At 37.3% G+C, this 16,559-nt stretch overlaps 1 protein-coding gene across 1 annotated transcript in view; it reads right to left on the bottom strand.

The window, feature by feature from the left end:
• The window catches only part of si:ch211-186j3.6 (neural-cadherin), a 285,200-nt gene that overhangs the window by 117,199 nt on the left and 151,442 nt on the right, over positions 1 to 16,559 (bottom strand). The window contains exons 17-20 of the mRNA XM_046840706.1: positions 14,035 to 14,318; positions 11,697 to 13,320; positions 6,955 to 7,048; positions 4,383 to 4,567 (exon numbers count right to left, since the gene is read on the bottom strand). Coding sequence (XP_046696662.1) covers positions 4,383 to 4,567; positions 6,955 to 7,048; positions 11,697 to 13,320; positions 14,035 to 14,318 — 2,187 coding nt within the window. The remainder of the gene's footprint in view (positions 1 to 4,382; positions 4,568 to 6,954; positions 7,049 to 11,696; positions 13,321 to 14,034; positions 14,319 to 16,559) is intronic.

The following is a 16,559-nucleotide window of genomic DNA, read 5'->3' as shown; positions in this document are numbered from 1 at the left end:
AAAGCTCAATGTCATGTTTTATCCAAAGGCAGACCAGCAGGGGTCGGAAGCCTGAGCACCTGCAGATAGCACTCATAAAAAATGCATTGTCATGCTTTGCCCTCTTCAACATGTTCGCCTGTCATTAAGTGAAATCAGAGCCTCGGTGAATGCTGCACTTTCGAACTGAATCTGACAGAAAGCTAGCAATAATGCAGGCTTGTGCAAACACAGCGTTCGATGTCAACATGGGGGTGGATTACTCTTTCAGTCGATGGTCATACCTTCTGCACTTAGACATGATTAGAAACATGGCGTTTTGAACAAATAGCCTAAATAATGCACTCTTACCGTCTTTACATTCATATGCTTTCACTATATATTGTGGCCAAAGTAAGCAGCAAGTTCTTAGGTTATAACTATCGATACACAGGCCTAAGCGTTTACCAAGATGAGCTGCCAAAACATACAACTAGTTTAAACTGGCCTTCTGTAATTGGGATGTTTTTTTGTGGCTTCAGGAACTGACCTGCTTCTTCAGAGGAGGTATAGTGGTAAAATGGTACCTCCAAGGTAAAGTTTCCTTGGGGCTATATTTAGACAGTTCTCCTGGGACTCTTATAGATGCTTTTGCAGCACATAGGCAGGGAAGACAACGGTGTGAGAATTTTGGGGAGCTTTAATAAGATCAGGATATCATCAGCTGCATTCAACCAGATTTGTCTATCATGTACAAGCTTAAACATATAAACAATATTTTTAGATTTTTATAAAACAGTGTATAATTCCATCTAAAACCATGGGTGATCACAGATGCATGCACGCTCCTCTAAGGAATTCATTTTTGTTTGCATCTCAGTTGGGTTCCCTGTGTATGTACTGGAGCATGAGTCATGGCGAGCTTGCGCATGGGGGCGTACAAGTGTAAGTGAATGGAGTGCATAAGAGTGAGTGCCAGTGCGCTTTCACAGTTTTCACAGCTTTAAAATCCTCCTCTGACAGCTGGCTTAAACAGTGTGCACACCAGAACAGCATGGTAAAGGTTGTTTGAGCCTGAAGCATGTTGACCACAGACCTGCAGTAAAGAAGTGATTATTAGGAACAAAGTTGGCAATGGGAATACTTCTGCTTCTATGCAAGCGCTAACAGAAACTTGATGTCTGATTGCCAGGAATGGCCAAATATTACAGTGTTCCATGGGCTTGAAGCAGGAACCGGTCATTCCACACCATGCATAAACACAGGTACATTAGAAATGTTTGATACATTTGGCGTCTGTCTAGACTAAAACAATGGTGTTAGAGCAAGTAGTGTAGTTTTCTGGCTACAGGACCTCTGGTTTGGGCCTAAATTCAGGTCAGTACTTGTGCATGCTTTCTGTACATACGTTCATTTGTGTTTTTTGGGTTGTCCAGTTTCCTCTATGTGGGTTTCATTTTGGTTCTCCAGTTCCTTCTATAAGGTGATTCTAATAAATTCTCCAGTTTCCTTCATGTGGGATTCCAAAAGGTTCTCCAGTTTCCTCCATGTGGGTTTCCTTTGAGTTGACCAGTTTCCTCCATGTGGAATTCCAATGGGTACTCCAGATTCCTCCAATGTGGGTTTTCATTAGTTTCTCCAGTTTCCTCTATGTGTTCATAGAGATTTACTTTAAATTTTCCAGTTTTCTCCATGTGGAATTCCAAAAGGTTTTCCAAGTTTCATCCATGTTGGTTTTTAATAGTTTCTTCAGTTTCCCCTATGTGTCCATGTGGCCTTTCTTCAAAAATGTCCAGTTTTCAACATGTGGAATTCCATTGGGTTTGCCAGTTTTCATGATTTGTCCATGTTAATTTCCCATAGGTTCTTCAATTTACTACGTGTCCATGTGGCTTTTCTTCGAGTTTTCCATTTTCCACTATGTCCATGTGGGTGTCCTTAGGGTTCTCCAGGTTCCACAGCTTCAGATTGTCAGTTAAGGTGTTCAGTAAATGGTGGCTTGCTAAAGAAATGTTTGAGATGTATCTCCAAGATGGATTTAAAACCATAGTAATTAAAACAAACATCCAAAGCAAGATCTATCCTTATAAAATAATAGAGCTGTGTACAATTCACCTTCTCCATTCCGACATTAGATTTAAAGTGTTTTTCTTTAATCTATCCATTTTTAATGAAAGCAGACCACAGACAGTCTGCAACAATAAATAACATTAACATCAAATGTTTCCATCCTGTCAGAGATATTGCTTTAGAATGCTAATTGAAACAAAATAAAAATACAAAATACACCCACGTTTAAATTATAATAAGATAATAAATCATGAGTTCTCACAAGTCATAGATCATTCAATTCATATGCATAAATATATTTTATAATCCATAACTTGCATAGAGAATTGGAAAAGGGTCCACATAGACATGTCTTAATTCTACGTGTATTAAGCCTAAGTACATATATGAAAATGGGTTCAAGAGGAGAACATTAATCTGGAATTACTTGGATCTTTATGATAGCATACTTTAAAAAGTCAACAGATATGTCAAGAGAAAAGAACACACAGACACATTCTTACTAAAATGAATTAAAAATGAAAATTCAGGCTCCATTGGGTTGGAGGACAGTAATGATTGAGTGTCTGTTAATGAGACCTTGAAATGAAGCAGGGAATGGTGCACTAATCCCACTTAATAACTGCAGCTATTTCACCCATCTTTTCATTTATCGATTCTTAAAAGTTGTAGCGGAACACAGAATTTTTGACGAGTGCAGGATGAAAATAGGTGAAACATTTTGCTTATTTATTCAAAAGAAGAAAAAAAAAGACTCAAAAGGTCTATCTAAAACCACCAACCTTCCCTTCCCCAATGATTCATGCACTAGAGAATGTGAAGACAGTGTGTTTTTTTTCCTGTATGTGTGTATTTGCTCATCTTCATGCCTGCTTACCACATATTTTCCCTTTCAATCAAATGCACCTGCAGATTCTACTAAAACAATAAGCCTTAATCTTTGTAAAGCAGAAATCTAAAAAAAAAGTCTTATTGCAGTCAATATTTGTTTTCGAAATAGGATTGGAAATGTCATGGAAGCTGAAATTAATAGTATGAATAGGTCTTTCCATTACTCCGAAAGCTGGGATTCAGTGTATGTTTGGATAGGGTTCTAAGGAACTATGGCGAATGAGAGATGCACTTAATACGCCTGTAAATGTGAAAGACGTGAGTAGTGAAAGCTGCCGAATGTGTGAGAATTGAAATTGGCATGGATCAATGTGCATTTACAAGATGAGAGATGTCTATCATTGAAGAAATGAACTGGACTGAACTGGTAAATATATAACCAATACATATAAAGACATACATGTAATCTGTTTGTAATATCCATAAATTCAGTAGTTCCTAGTCTTATAATAATAATAATGATAATGATAATAATAATAATAATAATAAAACAAATATTTAATTAGCATTAATTTTTCTAGATTTTTGTGGCAATTTTACCCTTACATTCAATTAATATTTACGTATGTTATGTAAAATATGTTATTATGATTATTATTATTATTATTATTATTATTATTATTATTATTATTGTGTAATATCTGGTATTACACTAAATAGTTGATGCCTGACAAGAAAACAAACATAAAGAATGCAAATAATATTTCTAACTTTGGAACAATAATAATAATTAAAAAAAATTATAAAAAAAATAAAAAAAAATAAATTAAAATAAATAATAATAATAATAATAATAATAATAATAATAATAATCATAATAATAATCATAATAATAATCATAATAATAATCATAATAATAATTCATTGGGTGTACTTTATAATTTAACATTTTCTATGTGTCTCATTAACTTTTATATTTATTCATTTATTTTATTTTAGTAGTCTTTAATATTATAAACTTGTTCAGCCAACATCTCATTTCAAGGTTGCTTTCCCACTGGGAAATACTCTCTCTGCTATTAAAATCCTGATGGTTGTAAAGCCCACAAGCCACCCCACCGGCATCTCTTTGCAATTTATTACACTATCATCTGACATGAACAACATTAAAGCTTGTTCTGATTACAGATGGGACATGCAGCTACGATTAAAACGTTGTCATTACTATGGCTCTGCGCCATCATGTGTCAGCCACAGCGTAAATCCACTTATGTCAGCTTTCTTTAAAAACGGCCGTGTTTGATATCAAAGCCCTCAGAATTGTATTGTCTTTACAGTTTAAAAGTTATTATATGCATAATTATCATCAACTACAATACTGTCACTGGCAAAAAGATGTGAAATATTAGTGCAACTTTCATGAGAGTGAATAAATGCTTATGCTGGACTTTGTTTTCAGTACGTTAATCTAATACATTCAAGTCATTACAGGAATATCCACAACTGATTGAGATGTACTGTACCTGCGAGACGAAGCGAAGCAGAGTTGTAGATGATCTCGTCCCGTAACTCTCGAACGTGGACTCTGACACTGGACACGGCGTCCGGCCACTCGCCATCTGACACACGAACCTGGAACTCGTAGGTGCCTGGTGGTGCGTTTTCTTTTATAACCAGGAAACCTGTCCGCTTGTTCAGGATAAAGTAACTGCAGGGGGCAGAAAAGAGTAACAGCTCAATCATTAAATATCTTATACAAACTATATGGACAATAGTCCAAAGTCCTCCACCAAGATTCCTAAAATAAATCTTTAGATGAGGCAGGATTCAAATTTTCCTTTCACTCAAACAAGGACATCGAAACCTGTTCCAGCATTTCAATGCCCTAAGCCAGCTCTGTTGGAGTAGAAGATCTGGAATCACCTACTATAGAGCTATCTGACCTCAACCCTACTAAAGACCTTTTAGATGAATGAGGTCTCTTCACCCTACATCAGTACCTGACTTTACTAAAACCCTTGTAGCTGAATGAGCACAAATCTCCACAAGCACACTCAAATTTAGTGGAACATCTTCCTAGGAGATTGGAAGTTATTATAACAGCAAATGGAGATTACACGTGGAATTTGGTGTTCAAACAACCCCTAAAATCTTATGTCTAAATTTTGTCCATATTGTGTGTATTTAGTGTCTGTGCAAAAGTTGGGACACACCTTCCTGGCCTTCCTTACAGCTGCCTAATAATGTAGGTTTAAAGGATTCACACCTGGAAGAGTATCCAAACTTTTCATGCTAACCACATTTCTTTTTTTTTGCTTTTCTTTTACAATCCAATATATAGTGAATGTGCATTAGGATTTTTTTTTAATTACAGATTGCTGCAGAGGTTGTATGTTTTTTTTTTTTCTTCACAAACCAGCCAAATATATATTTAGGCTGAGGCTGCGCAAACATTTCCATACACCTGTAAAGTTGTTAATTTTAATAGAAACAGCTGCAACTCTATGCTCAGATTTAGAGTTTTATTTAATGTTCACATTAAACAAGGAAGAATTTGATCTCAGTGGTTTTCTCGAACTCCGAATACGGCCCGTTGCACCTGCTGCTTATAATTAATTACTCATTTAGCAAGCACATATGCTTTTTAACAATTGCTTAAATCTGGGTAAGTAAATCCGAGATGGTTACAGAGACTCGTTCCTTCTCATTTAGTGACTGGTGCTATAATATCAGGAAGCATATTGCTTACAGATCTTCAAGAAAAAAAAAGAAGCGAGAATATGATTTAAAGTATGACATCAAAAGATGCTCTTGACCAGCCTTCACTTTTTGGCCTTGTGTTCTTTTCAGCATAATTCTGCATCAATTGCTGGAATGTCAGCGAGTCTTCTCTGCTTCACTGTCTATAACGCTAAGGTCACTTTAACAAGTAGAAAAGCTTTACTGTGTAACCGTTTTCAAAAGACTTCAGTTTCCAAGTAATTTAAAAAAATAAAATAAAATCCTTTTCTCTGAAAGAAAGACACAAGCAAAGCCTGTTCATGCATGAAAAAAAATGCAACCATTGTTGTGTTCATTACTGGCACATTCTTAAGAAACAAGCAAAAAACTAATCGCCCATTAAACCAATCATGCCTAACATAACCATATTTCCCGGTAAAGTCCTTAACCAGTGGTTGTTATATTAAATAAATGCATTAATGTGTTAAAAGGTGTTTTTAAAATGTATTTTTTTCTAATATTTTTGTAATTCAGTCCAATCAGGCGAGAATGTCAAATCTATTTTAAACCATAAACGCCTTGAATGCCAAAAACCTTAAAGTCATACAGACAAAACTGTTTTCAAACCATTTAAGTAATGACAAATGAGATTTCAGAATGAACCAAAAAAAAGGAATTCTGGTCAAATCAACTATAAGACCATCGCTGGCAGATACATATTTAGACTAAATTAGATGCCACTTTAAATTAGAGGAAAGGTGAGAGAGGGCGGCGAGAGCACGCTCACGAACACAAGCCATCAGGAAGGGTAGACTGAGGTGAGGAGAGTTAATGTGGAAGAGAAATGGACGTGTGAGGAAGAGAGAGAGAGAGCAACAGCTTTTTAGAAGCTTCCTTCATCTTTAATTAGCAGTGCTGATAACTGGAGGGCGAATGGCCCTACTAAGATGTGCTAATTTAAAATTCAAGGCCCTGGCCATAAAACTGACATGAGCCTGATTGCTTCTTAAAATTTAACTTTATCCTGGCATCCAGCCTCCAAACCAATGGATGATTGCACAGATATCAGTAGAGAGAGAGAGAGAAAAAGAAGGAGGATGTGAGAACATCAGGAGAGTGCAGATCAGTGCTTAGACCTCTCAAGGCTAAAGCTGCCTCCATTAGAGTCCTCTTACTCAGTCCTTAATCACACAGACTCTAAGGTGTCATCAATAAGGAAGGGAGAAGGCAGAAAAGAGACAATACATGGAGACTGGAAAAAAAAGATAAAGAGACACAGAGACACCACACAAAGTAAAGAAGACAAACACAAAAAGAAAAAAGAAAACAAAAATGACCAAAAATAATTAGGAGTGGGGAAATGGGAGATCTTACTTAGGAACATGTCCTTCAAATGCGTAGGTCTTGTTGTCCCAGTCATCAGGGTCCGGAGCGTACACCTTTCCCAAAACAGATGTCGGCATTCTCCCTGTTGGTGCAAAATATAGAATGTCCAGAAAAAAATCCTTTAGAAACGAGTTTTTTAGAGGAACAGCGCATGAAGAACGTTTTGGAGACGAGGTGAGGGAGGTGCGATTGAGATGGTTTGGACATGTGCAGAGGAGGGACATGGGGTATATCTGTAGGAGAATGCTGAGGATGCAGGAAGGAGGAAAAGAGTAAGACCAAGGAGGAGGTTTATGGATGTGGTGAGGGAAGACATGCAGGAAGTTGGTCTGAAAGAGGCAGATGTGGGTAGACAGGAGAGGTATGGAGATGGATGAAGCAAAAGAAGAAGAAAATAAGAAATCCTATAAGTCTTGAGAATTTTTATTATATATTATCTATTATTTGTGATCTTGTCATTTTTGTAGTTGTTCATAATACAACAATATAATAATTATAATAATAAAGTAAGTATAATATTTTAATTGAATTGTTGCTGCCAATATAACCCCAATTGCACAAAAAAGTTGGGATATACAGGTTTTAGAGCAACAAATGCTTCTATACGGAAAACGTCTTTTTCAGGTAAAGACCTTGCACATTTTAAAAAGACAATGCTAACTGCATTCCACATCTATTACAATAGCATGACTTTGTAGCAGAAGAGTCAGAGTGCTGAACTGGCCTGCCTGCAGTCTGGACCTTTCACCATTTGAAAACATTTGGCATATTATGAAATGAAAAATACAACGAAAGACAACCAGAACTGTAGAACAGATAGAATCCTGTATCAGACACATGTGGGAAAACATTCCTCTCCTAAAACTTCAGCAACTGGTCTTCCTGATGTATGCAGACAGAAGACGTGATGCTACACAGTGGTAAATATGACCTTACCTACTTAAAATGGTATATATTCTTAGTTAAAAAATTTGATATGTTTTTGTGAATAAAATATTGTTGTTAGTTTTTTTTACACATCAACCCAACTTTTTTGGAATTGGTTTTATATATATATATATATATATATATATATATATATATATATATATATATATATATATATATATAGATAGATAGTTCATAATATTTAATAATACCTAATTTAAATACCTCAGCTAAATGATTATCAGTGATAATCCTGTCTCATAAAATGCCTTACTTTCTTTAAAGTCATAAATTCATTGCTGCTTCACCATACCAGTGTTTGTAGGGACTGAAGTTATTTTTTCATTTTCTTTTTTTTTTCTTTTTCATCTAATTGCTGCCCTTGTCTCAGTAGGGTAAGTTGTGCTTTCTCCACCTCATTAACACCAGGCCCCAATGGACAGATGGGAGCACTTTTTTTTCTGCTATTACTTCTCTTTTCAAAGAGCCTTTATTTTATATGCTGTACATTCAGTAGATTTCTAATATATATTGCATTACATATTATATAGCTTATTAAGTGAGAGCGTTGGAAAAAATGACACATTAGCTCATTAAATTTTGTTCTACGTCTTTATATGTACATGGAAAAGATGTAATGGCAATATAGGAAGAAGAAAAAAATGAAAAAAGTCCAGATTAATGGGGTCATATGGCTAAAACTTTCTCATTATAACCCTTTCATCCCCAGCATTCTTTTACCAATAAACCATATGCATATACCCCTTTGCTAATGAACAAACCATATCAATCCCTCTCTCGCCTTGTCCCTAAATCAACCCACCTGCCGGATCCCACTAATAAAGTCGTTTCTAATCCTGTTCATCCTAATCACTTTCAATAAAAATCGCAATATCAGCCCTTCCTGAAAACCGGCATAACAAGGTTACTTAAGCTTTTATGAAAACGTTTTCAATACGTGTAGCCTGTCATAAAGACTTTAAATCCATATTGCAGTCAGTCTAATATAACTGAGGCACAAGCTTGTGTTCTGAGGCTTCATGAATTGAGTTACATAATACTTCATAGCTGAATTTGTAGCTCTGTGTATGTACACTATATGGACAAAAAATACTGGAAACCTCACCATTGGATTTGTGCTTTTGGAACAACTGATTAAACATTAAGTCCTCATTTGGCGTTATAATAACCTCCACTCTTCTGGGAAGATGTTCCACAAGATTTTGGAGTGTGCTTGTGGAGATTTGTGCTCACTGAGTCACAAGAGCATAAGTGAAGTCAGGAACCAATGTAGGTAAAGTGAGGAGGCCTGGGGTGGGTTCCAATTCATCTTAAAGTTGTTCGAAATGGTGGAAGTCAGACCTCTATAGCAGGCCAGTCATGAACTTATACTCCAACCCACGCAAACTATATCTTCATGGAACTGGCTTAGTGCACAGGTGAATTGGAACAGGTTTGAGTCTGCTAGTTCAAGTGATAAAAAAAATTGTATACTACTGATTCCAACATCTTATACAATTATGCACCTCCAACTTTGTGCTAACAGTTTGGGAAAGAACAATATCTGGTTGGAAAAACTCAGGTGTCCCAATACTTTTTATCCATATAGTGTATCTTATGAGGTTTGTCATATCAAAAAGTTGTAATCCAACACAGTCTCACTGCATTTCCTGATGTAGTCAAACTTTAATCTACTAAATCGTGTTCATGGAAAAGAATTTCCCATTTCCCGTCTGGCTCCATCTCTATAGCAACGGAGGCAGAGGATCATGGGTAATGCTGACAGAAATGCCAATGGTCATCTTTTTCTCTCATTTTTAGCAGAGAATAAGGCAGAAAATATACAGTTAGGGTAAGGGTTTGGGGTTATACTGTAATAAATGTGTGTCTTTAATGAACACAATCTGCTTAATTAACCGGGAGAATATATTTACTGTATTTTGACTGTAAGGAACCGCTGACGATGGTTTATAATAGCGAGTATCTTACCGAATATATAAAAACAAGGATAAAATCTCCTGTTTAAATGCTGAGTAATGGCGCTTGAAGATTAAAAAAAATCAATAACAAACGAGAAAAAAAAAATAATACAGTGTCTGTGGAATCGAGTGACAGAAAGAAAACTTTACCGGAGGCACCAAAAATACTTTCTATTGAAATACATTACATAGAAAGTTGTCCTCGGTGACATGAAAAAAGAGTCTACGTGTCTATAAACATGAATCAATAGATTACATTTTGCCGTGAGACTGGGCGGTCTGGGAAGATAGAAACAGAGCAAAGAAATAACTTTGTCATTACTATGTCATATTAGTTTCATATGTTTTCGTAAAAAAAAGATAGCTAATGAAATATACAAAAAATAACTTATTAAAAACTAGACATTGAATAAAATTAAAAATTTACTAGATTAAGTTTTCATAAAAAATAATAAAAAAAATCTTCTGACTAAAAAATGTATGCACGTTTTTGCTTACGCTGCAGAACGAATCAGATATGCTAATAAATAAGCAAAGGCATATGTTTAGCGAAAATTTGCCAGGAGCAAATCTTAATAAAAATGACATACTAATATTTGGTTCCAATGTGGATGAATGAAAAGGAAATATTCTAAACAAGAAACTGAATGACAGTTAAGACTAGTGTCTGACCTGAAGAGTTTTTTTCCCCCGACATTTTGGCTGAATTCCTGTGGTGTTTATTTTCAGCCTAGCTAGGTGAGCATGATTTAACTGAGACTCACATTGACACATTTACTAGTAAACAAAATAATTGATCAGGCATCCTGGAAATTAGAAGACATTAAGAGCTTTAAAGGGCTAATAAGGTCAGGGGGGGAATAAATATATAATGTTCTAGTTGTAATGAAAGAAAATTTTTGGTTACCATCTCTTACATTTCCAGGAAGCGAGGAAGCTGTTGTGCACCCTTTTCTTTTTTGGGCTTTAAATACCTTAATGGATCTAGCCACCCTTTGCACCGGTTGCTATGCTTTTAGCACAAGGAGCTCTTGAGCAAAAAAAAAAAACAACAAAAAAAAAAAACAGCCCCTTCACAATGTGTATGAATGAGGTCATCCAGCAGCTGTGTCAGCACTGTTCCCCAATCTTTTCATCACAGCTCACCTGAGAGCTTCGCTACATCCATTTATCTTTAGAATTCTCTGAAATTTAAACAAAAGCATTCCCAAAATACCAGGAAGAAGAGAAAAAAAAAATCGGAAAAGTCCTGGTGAAGTCTTTGACATAAAAAAAAAAAAAAAAACGTCTTCACAGAAGAGACTATATTTGTTTTACATTGGAAAAGCCTTAAAAAAATCAACTTAATAAATATGACAATGGTTCCATGTGAAAAAATAATGTAAAGAATGCATTTGAAATTATTACAAGTTGAAATAAAACTGAAAGAAAAAAAGGCGGATGTAGTTATGTATAGTTGATAAAGTATGGTAGATAAATCATTCACGTTTTATGGAAATGTAGTGTTTGTGTTCATCTAATTAGAACCAATCCTATCTAATTAATTATTAAATGTAATTCACGTATTAAAATTAATAACCTACATTATGCCTTATTGCACTGCTTTTTTATCCTGCATGCATTGTATAGAACAGCTACTGTACATAGGAATGCAATATGCTCATGTATGTACTAATAAATGAGACGGGACTGAGAAATAACACCCTTATAAACATTGTTCTATTAGTTGTTGCTTAATTATGCAAACTAATGAATCGTTTGTTACCTTCACGCACTATTCATTTACTCATAATAAAGTAAAATGCATTAATTCTTTATATTTACCTCTGTGACTGTTAAGATATATCGTCTTCTCTCCAGCAATGTGGGCATGATCATTCTTATCACCGATAGTGATCGTGAGCGTGCTGGTGACGGTTTTAGCCGGTTTTCCACTGTCTGTCATGACAACTGGCAGCAGGAACTCCTTCTGTCTCTCTCGGTCAAAGGCTCTGAGGGCTGTTATGGTGGCTGTGTCATTCCTGTTATCTTGCAGGTTAAAGTCATTGTTGTAGCGGTATTCAGGGGGAACAGAGAAGGAAAAGGGTGAACCGTTTTCGGCAGAGTCTCGATCAATAGCTCTAAGCAGCGTGGAGCTGGTGTTGAGATGTACCAGCTGAGGGCCTGGGACATTCTCCCACACTACTGGTGCGTACGTTGACTCAAACTCAGGCCCGTTGTCGTTTACATCCAGCAGGGAGATGTGAATGGTGGCGGTGCCGGTCAGTGGTGGAGTTCCGTGGTCAGTTGCAAGGATGATCAAGTTATGCTGGGCGGTAATCTCACGATCCAGCTGCCTGGCCACGGTCACCAGTCCAGTCTGATCAACTGCAAAGAGACCATATGGGTCGGATTCAGGTGCAATGCTGTAGCTTATCTCCCGATTCAGACCAGAATCTGAGTCACTGGCAACCAGGGATGCGACGCTGGTACCAATAAAGACATCCTCTTTTAGGTCAGCAATCTGCACGAAGTGAGGGATGAAAACTGGAGCATGGTCATTGCAGTCTTCTACCTCTAAGGTACAGTGGAGAAAGCTAGAGTAGTCCAGATCCTCCACTTTAATTGTAAGATTGAAGCGTTGCTCACCGGGCCTCTCAAAATCTAAACGCTTCTTGAGCCGTAGGGTTCCCCGTTGTTCCTGCCGGTGACTCACCATGTAGAACTTTTGCTCAGGGTCTCCGGATACCACACTGAATGTCAGCTGACCGTTCTCACCAGCATCTGCATCTTCAGCAACCAGGTCAAGTAGGGCAGTGTTGGGCTCACTGCTTTCAGGTATCCTTGCTGAACAAGAGCGGTCCAAGAACCGAGGAGTGTGGTCGTTTACATCTGTTATGTGGATAGCAGCAGTGGCTGTCCCTGTCATCCCACCTCCATCCCTGGCTTCCACCACTAGGAGGTATGACTCTGTCTGCTCCCGGTCCAAACCAGTCTTGGCCAGGGAGATGGTACCAGTAGCTGGATTAATGGTGAACATATCCACCCCACTGTTGCCTCCACTCAAGGCTGCATTTCCAACAATTCTATAGGCCAGTACGGCATTCTGCCCTACAGCCGCGTCATCTAAATCAGTGGCAGTCATCTCCATGACAGAAGTGCCAGGCGGAGAGTTCTCAGCCACATCTCCATGACAGTTGTCTGGTGCACAAGCAAAGATCGGTGCATTGTCGTTAATATCCCACACGCTAATGATGACATCAGTAAATCCAGTCAGGCCTTCACCGCCCTCATCTGTAGCCAAAACCACAAAGCGCCAGACGGCCCGTGCTTCTCGGTCCAAAGTCCTCTGGGCATAGATCTTTCCTGTCACCTCATCAATGATGAATTCGCTTTCAGCACCCTGACCATGAAGTGAGTACCGTAGAGCCTCTTGATCAGCATCCTTATCAGGGTCAGTAGCTGTTACCTAAAACATCAAACAGAATGTCTTAGACCTTTTTGTACCGACACCTTTTCTTTCTGCTGACTTGGACGCAAATGTTAAGAGCTCAGATTGCTCCCTCTACTAAAATCCTCTTTTAGGTTAAACTCTAGCAGGAAGCAATTCAAAAATCAACACATAATTTGCCTAATAATTATACAAACCATAACGTAGGTACATTTCCCAAGCCACAAATCGGATGAAGCGCTTTACGCCAAAGCATGATGTCATCGACTGCAATTCAGCCTTTAAACAAATGATTGATGAGACAATACAATCAGGATCCTGAAATGCCCCAAAAAATCTGTTTATCCATGTCCGCTGGTTTGATAAGTGCTTGTGGAAAAGACTTCAAATCTGAGTACCGTGTAACATGACTCATATCGGTACTCATTCAAAACAAATTATACAGCAATTTTCAAAACAGGATGTAGAATTCTGGCACATCCTTCAATTCAGGGAAATGGGACTCACAACCAACTCCCAAGAGTTAAAGAAATAAACAGGTTTTGAGAAATGGCTCAACCTAATTGGGTGCTTTTCGGAAATGCTGAAAAAAAAGCAAAAATCTAAAAAAAAAAAAAAAAAAAATTTTAGTTGAAAACCACTGCCACTGTTAACTTAAACTAGCACAATTTGTTAAGAAATTACCAATCCCCTATTATTGTCAAATATACATTGCTGTAGTAAATGCATCACCTGAAGAACAAACACTGGAGAGCCATCAAGCTCCTCAGTCACGCTGCCGTAGTACTCGTTGACAGAGAATACAGGTGCCTCGTCATTCTTATTCACCACGTTAACAATGACAGCAGTGTAGTCCTCCCACTTCCCGTCTGAGGCCAGCACGTACAGCTTGTAACGTTTGGTTTGCTCGTAGTCCAGTGGTTGGGCGATAAAGATGGTGCCCACCTCAGGCTCCACGTCAAAGACGCCACCAGTGTTGCCCGCCGTAATCTGGTAGCGCAGCTTAGCATTGGCACCTGCAAAACAATATATATGACCTAGGTTTCCTGAATTACTACAGGTACCATGGGTTTTCTGATAAAAAATTTGTCAAAGTCAACTATTAATTCATTAATTTATAGGTGTGCTCATGAAAAAGGGACCTCTTTGGATGTGTGTGTGCAATACAAAATTGTAAAAATTGTCTACATACATATAAATATGTATATCTATTAAAAAAATAAAATAAAAAAATCAGGAGTATTTCAGTGTAATTAAATAAATAAATAAATAAATAAATAAATAAATAAATGGTGAAGGCTCTAAGTTATTATTCAGAAGTTTGGGGGTTCAAGCCCTGGCAATGCCAAGCTGCCACCCTTGAGGGCCCTTGAGCAAGGCCCTTAACCCTTAATGCTCCAGGGGTGCTGTAACATGGCTGACTAAATGCAGCATTAATTTCTGTTTGACCATTTTTAGTAAAAATATAAATTAATAAATATAAAGGAGGCAAAATTCATCCCTTCAACCAACAAACATTTATTCACAACATCCCTTCTTTACTCAGATATGAAGAAAAAAAAAAACTCCACCTAAAATAATATTTTTAATCACTAAACTTTGCCTTCCCAGACAAACAACCACTAAAATTAAAACAACCACTAAAAGAAACATGTCACCTCCAAAGAAATTTACACTAAAAGAATCATTTCCAGAGTGTAAAATAACAAATACGAGAGATTTTGAGTGAGAATAATATATTTATATTAATTTAAAATACATTTAGATCAGATAAAAATGTGCGATTAAGTTAAATCATTAATCATGATTACATATTTTATATACTGACCATACATTACTCTTTCACTGTTATTGAAAGCAACTTCCTGTTTCATACACGTTTGCTCTAAATTGTCAGTTACATTACTGGCAGGTTATTAAACTATAGAAGAGGCAGAATCTGGAGTCCAACACACATAGAGCTGAAATCTCATGAACAAAAGTATACAAAAAATGCTGTTTGAGTAAGACATGTAGATGTTTTTATTTTTATTTTTATCTCGTAACCTTTACTGCATCTTTAAACATTAAAGACGTACTATTAAACCGTTTTATTTCCCTGTATTACATTTACACCAAGCATCCCAGATCAACTCCCTGTAGAACACTCGTAGTGTAAAAACGGCATAAAAGCAATAAAACAAGTGGAAAAGTAAACAATAAGGGAAAAAAAAAAAGAGAACAATGAACAAGACACAACACATGGGCAGTCTTGATTCCGATCTAAATTTTGATCCTGCTATTGCCCTGAGCAACTCTGATAAATCACTAAGAGTATCATGTTGTTAGTGTTTCGGAGGCTGGTGCTTCCTGGGGACTTTTATAAAAAGGGAAAAGCACAAAGTGAGACAGCTTATACTCCCTGACATCACCAGAAGCCATTACGGAAGATCAGTTTAAGGCTGATGTCTGTCGTGATGAGGCTAAAGGCCTTGATAAATGCCTGATGATCAGCACAGCAGCTTCTCACATATCCACGAGCACACCAGATGCAACAGTGCAGATGATTCATGCAGGGAATTATGGACCTGACACGGCTGGCCAATGAGAAATGAGTGATGCTTCGTCTGTGACGTGCTGCCGTCTGGATACATTTACATGTAAGAGAGAAATGAAAGAGGGCTTATCTAAGGTTTGTTTTTGTTTTTTTATGTGCTTGCGGAGTGCATATTAAAGCACCTGTGGATGTATGAGTGGGTAGAGGGGCTGTCGTTGGTACAGGGGCTGTCTGATTATTATTCACTCTGTGTGCACATCTCAAAGGAGCACAGTTTGCTTCAGAATTATTGGCGCCCTTTGAAAAATAAGGGGGGAAAAATGTTCCTAAATTTCAGACAAACAGTTTAAGAAATATTCACACAAGTACTTTGATAAAAAAAGTGCCATTTTGAGGATCTCTAGAGTTAAAAAGAATCATCTGGAGATCGTAGGAGCCAACAGTTTGCACAGTCTTATACTCAGTTGTACCGTTCTTTCTTGATTCCTGCTCATTTCAATGGATTTACATTCACTACCTCTGTTCCACTTCACACCTCCACTGAAATGTGTTCAATTACTGTCTCCCGACTCATTTACACACATCATGTCATTTGCAGTGTTTTCCATGCCTTTGCTTGCACAGCTGATACCATGCCATTTGCACATGTCACATTCACTTTCCTGCCACCCGATCTCATTGTCTCGTTTGCATATCACACTTAATGCTGCTTGCTGGTTTG

Source organism: Silurus meridionalis, chromosome 26, assembly GCF_014805685.1.
Source record: "Silurus meridionalis isolate SWU-2019-XX chromosome 26, ASM1480568v1, whole genome shotgun sequence".
Lineage (NCBI taxonomy): Eukaryota > Metazoa > Chordata > Actinopteri > Siluriformes > Siluridae > Silurus > Silurus meridionalis.
This window is presented reverse-complemented; position numbering and strand designations above follow the sequence as displayed.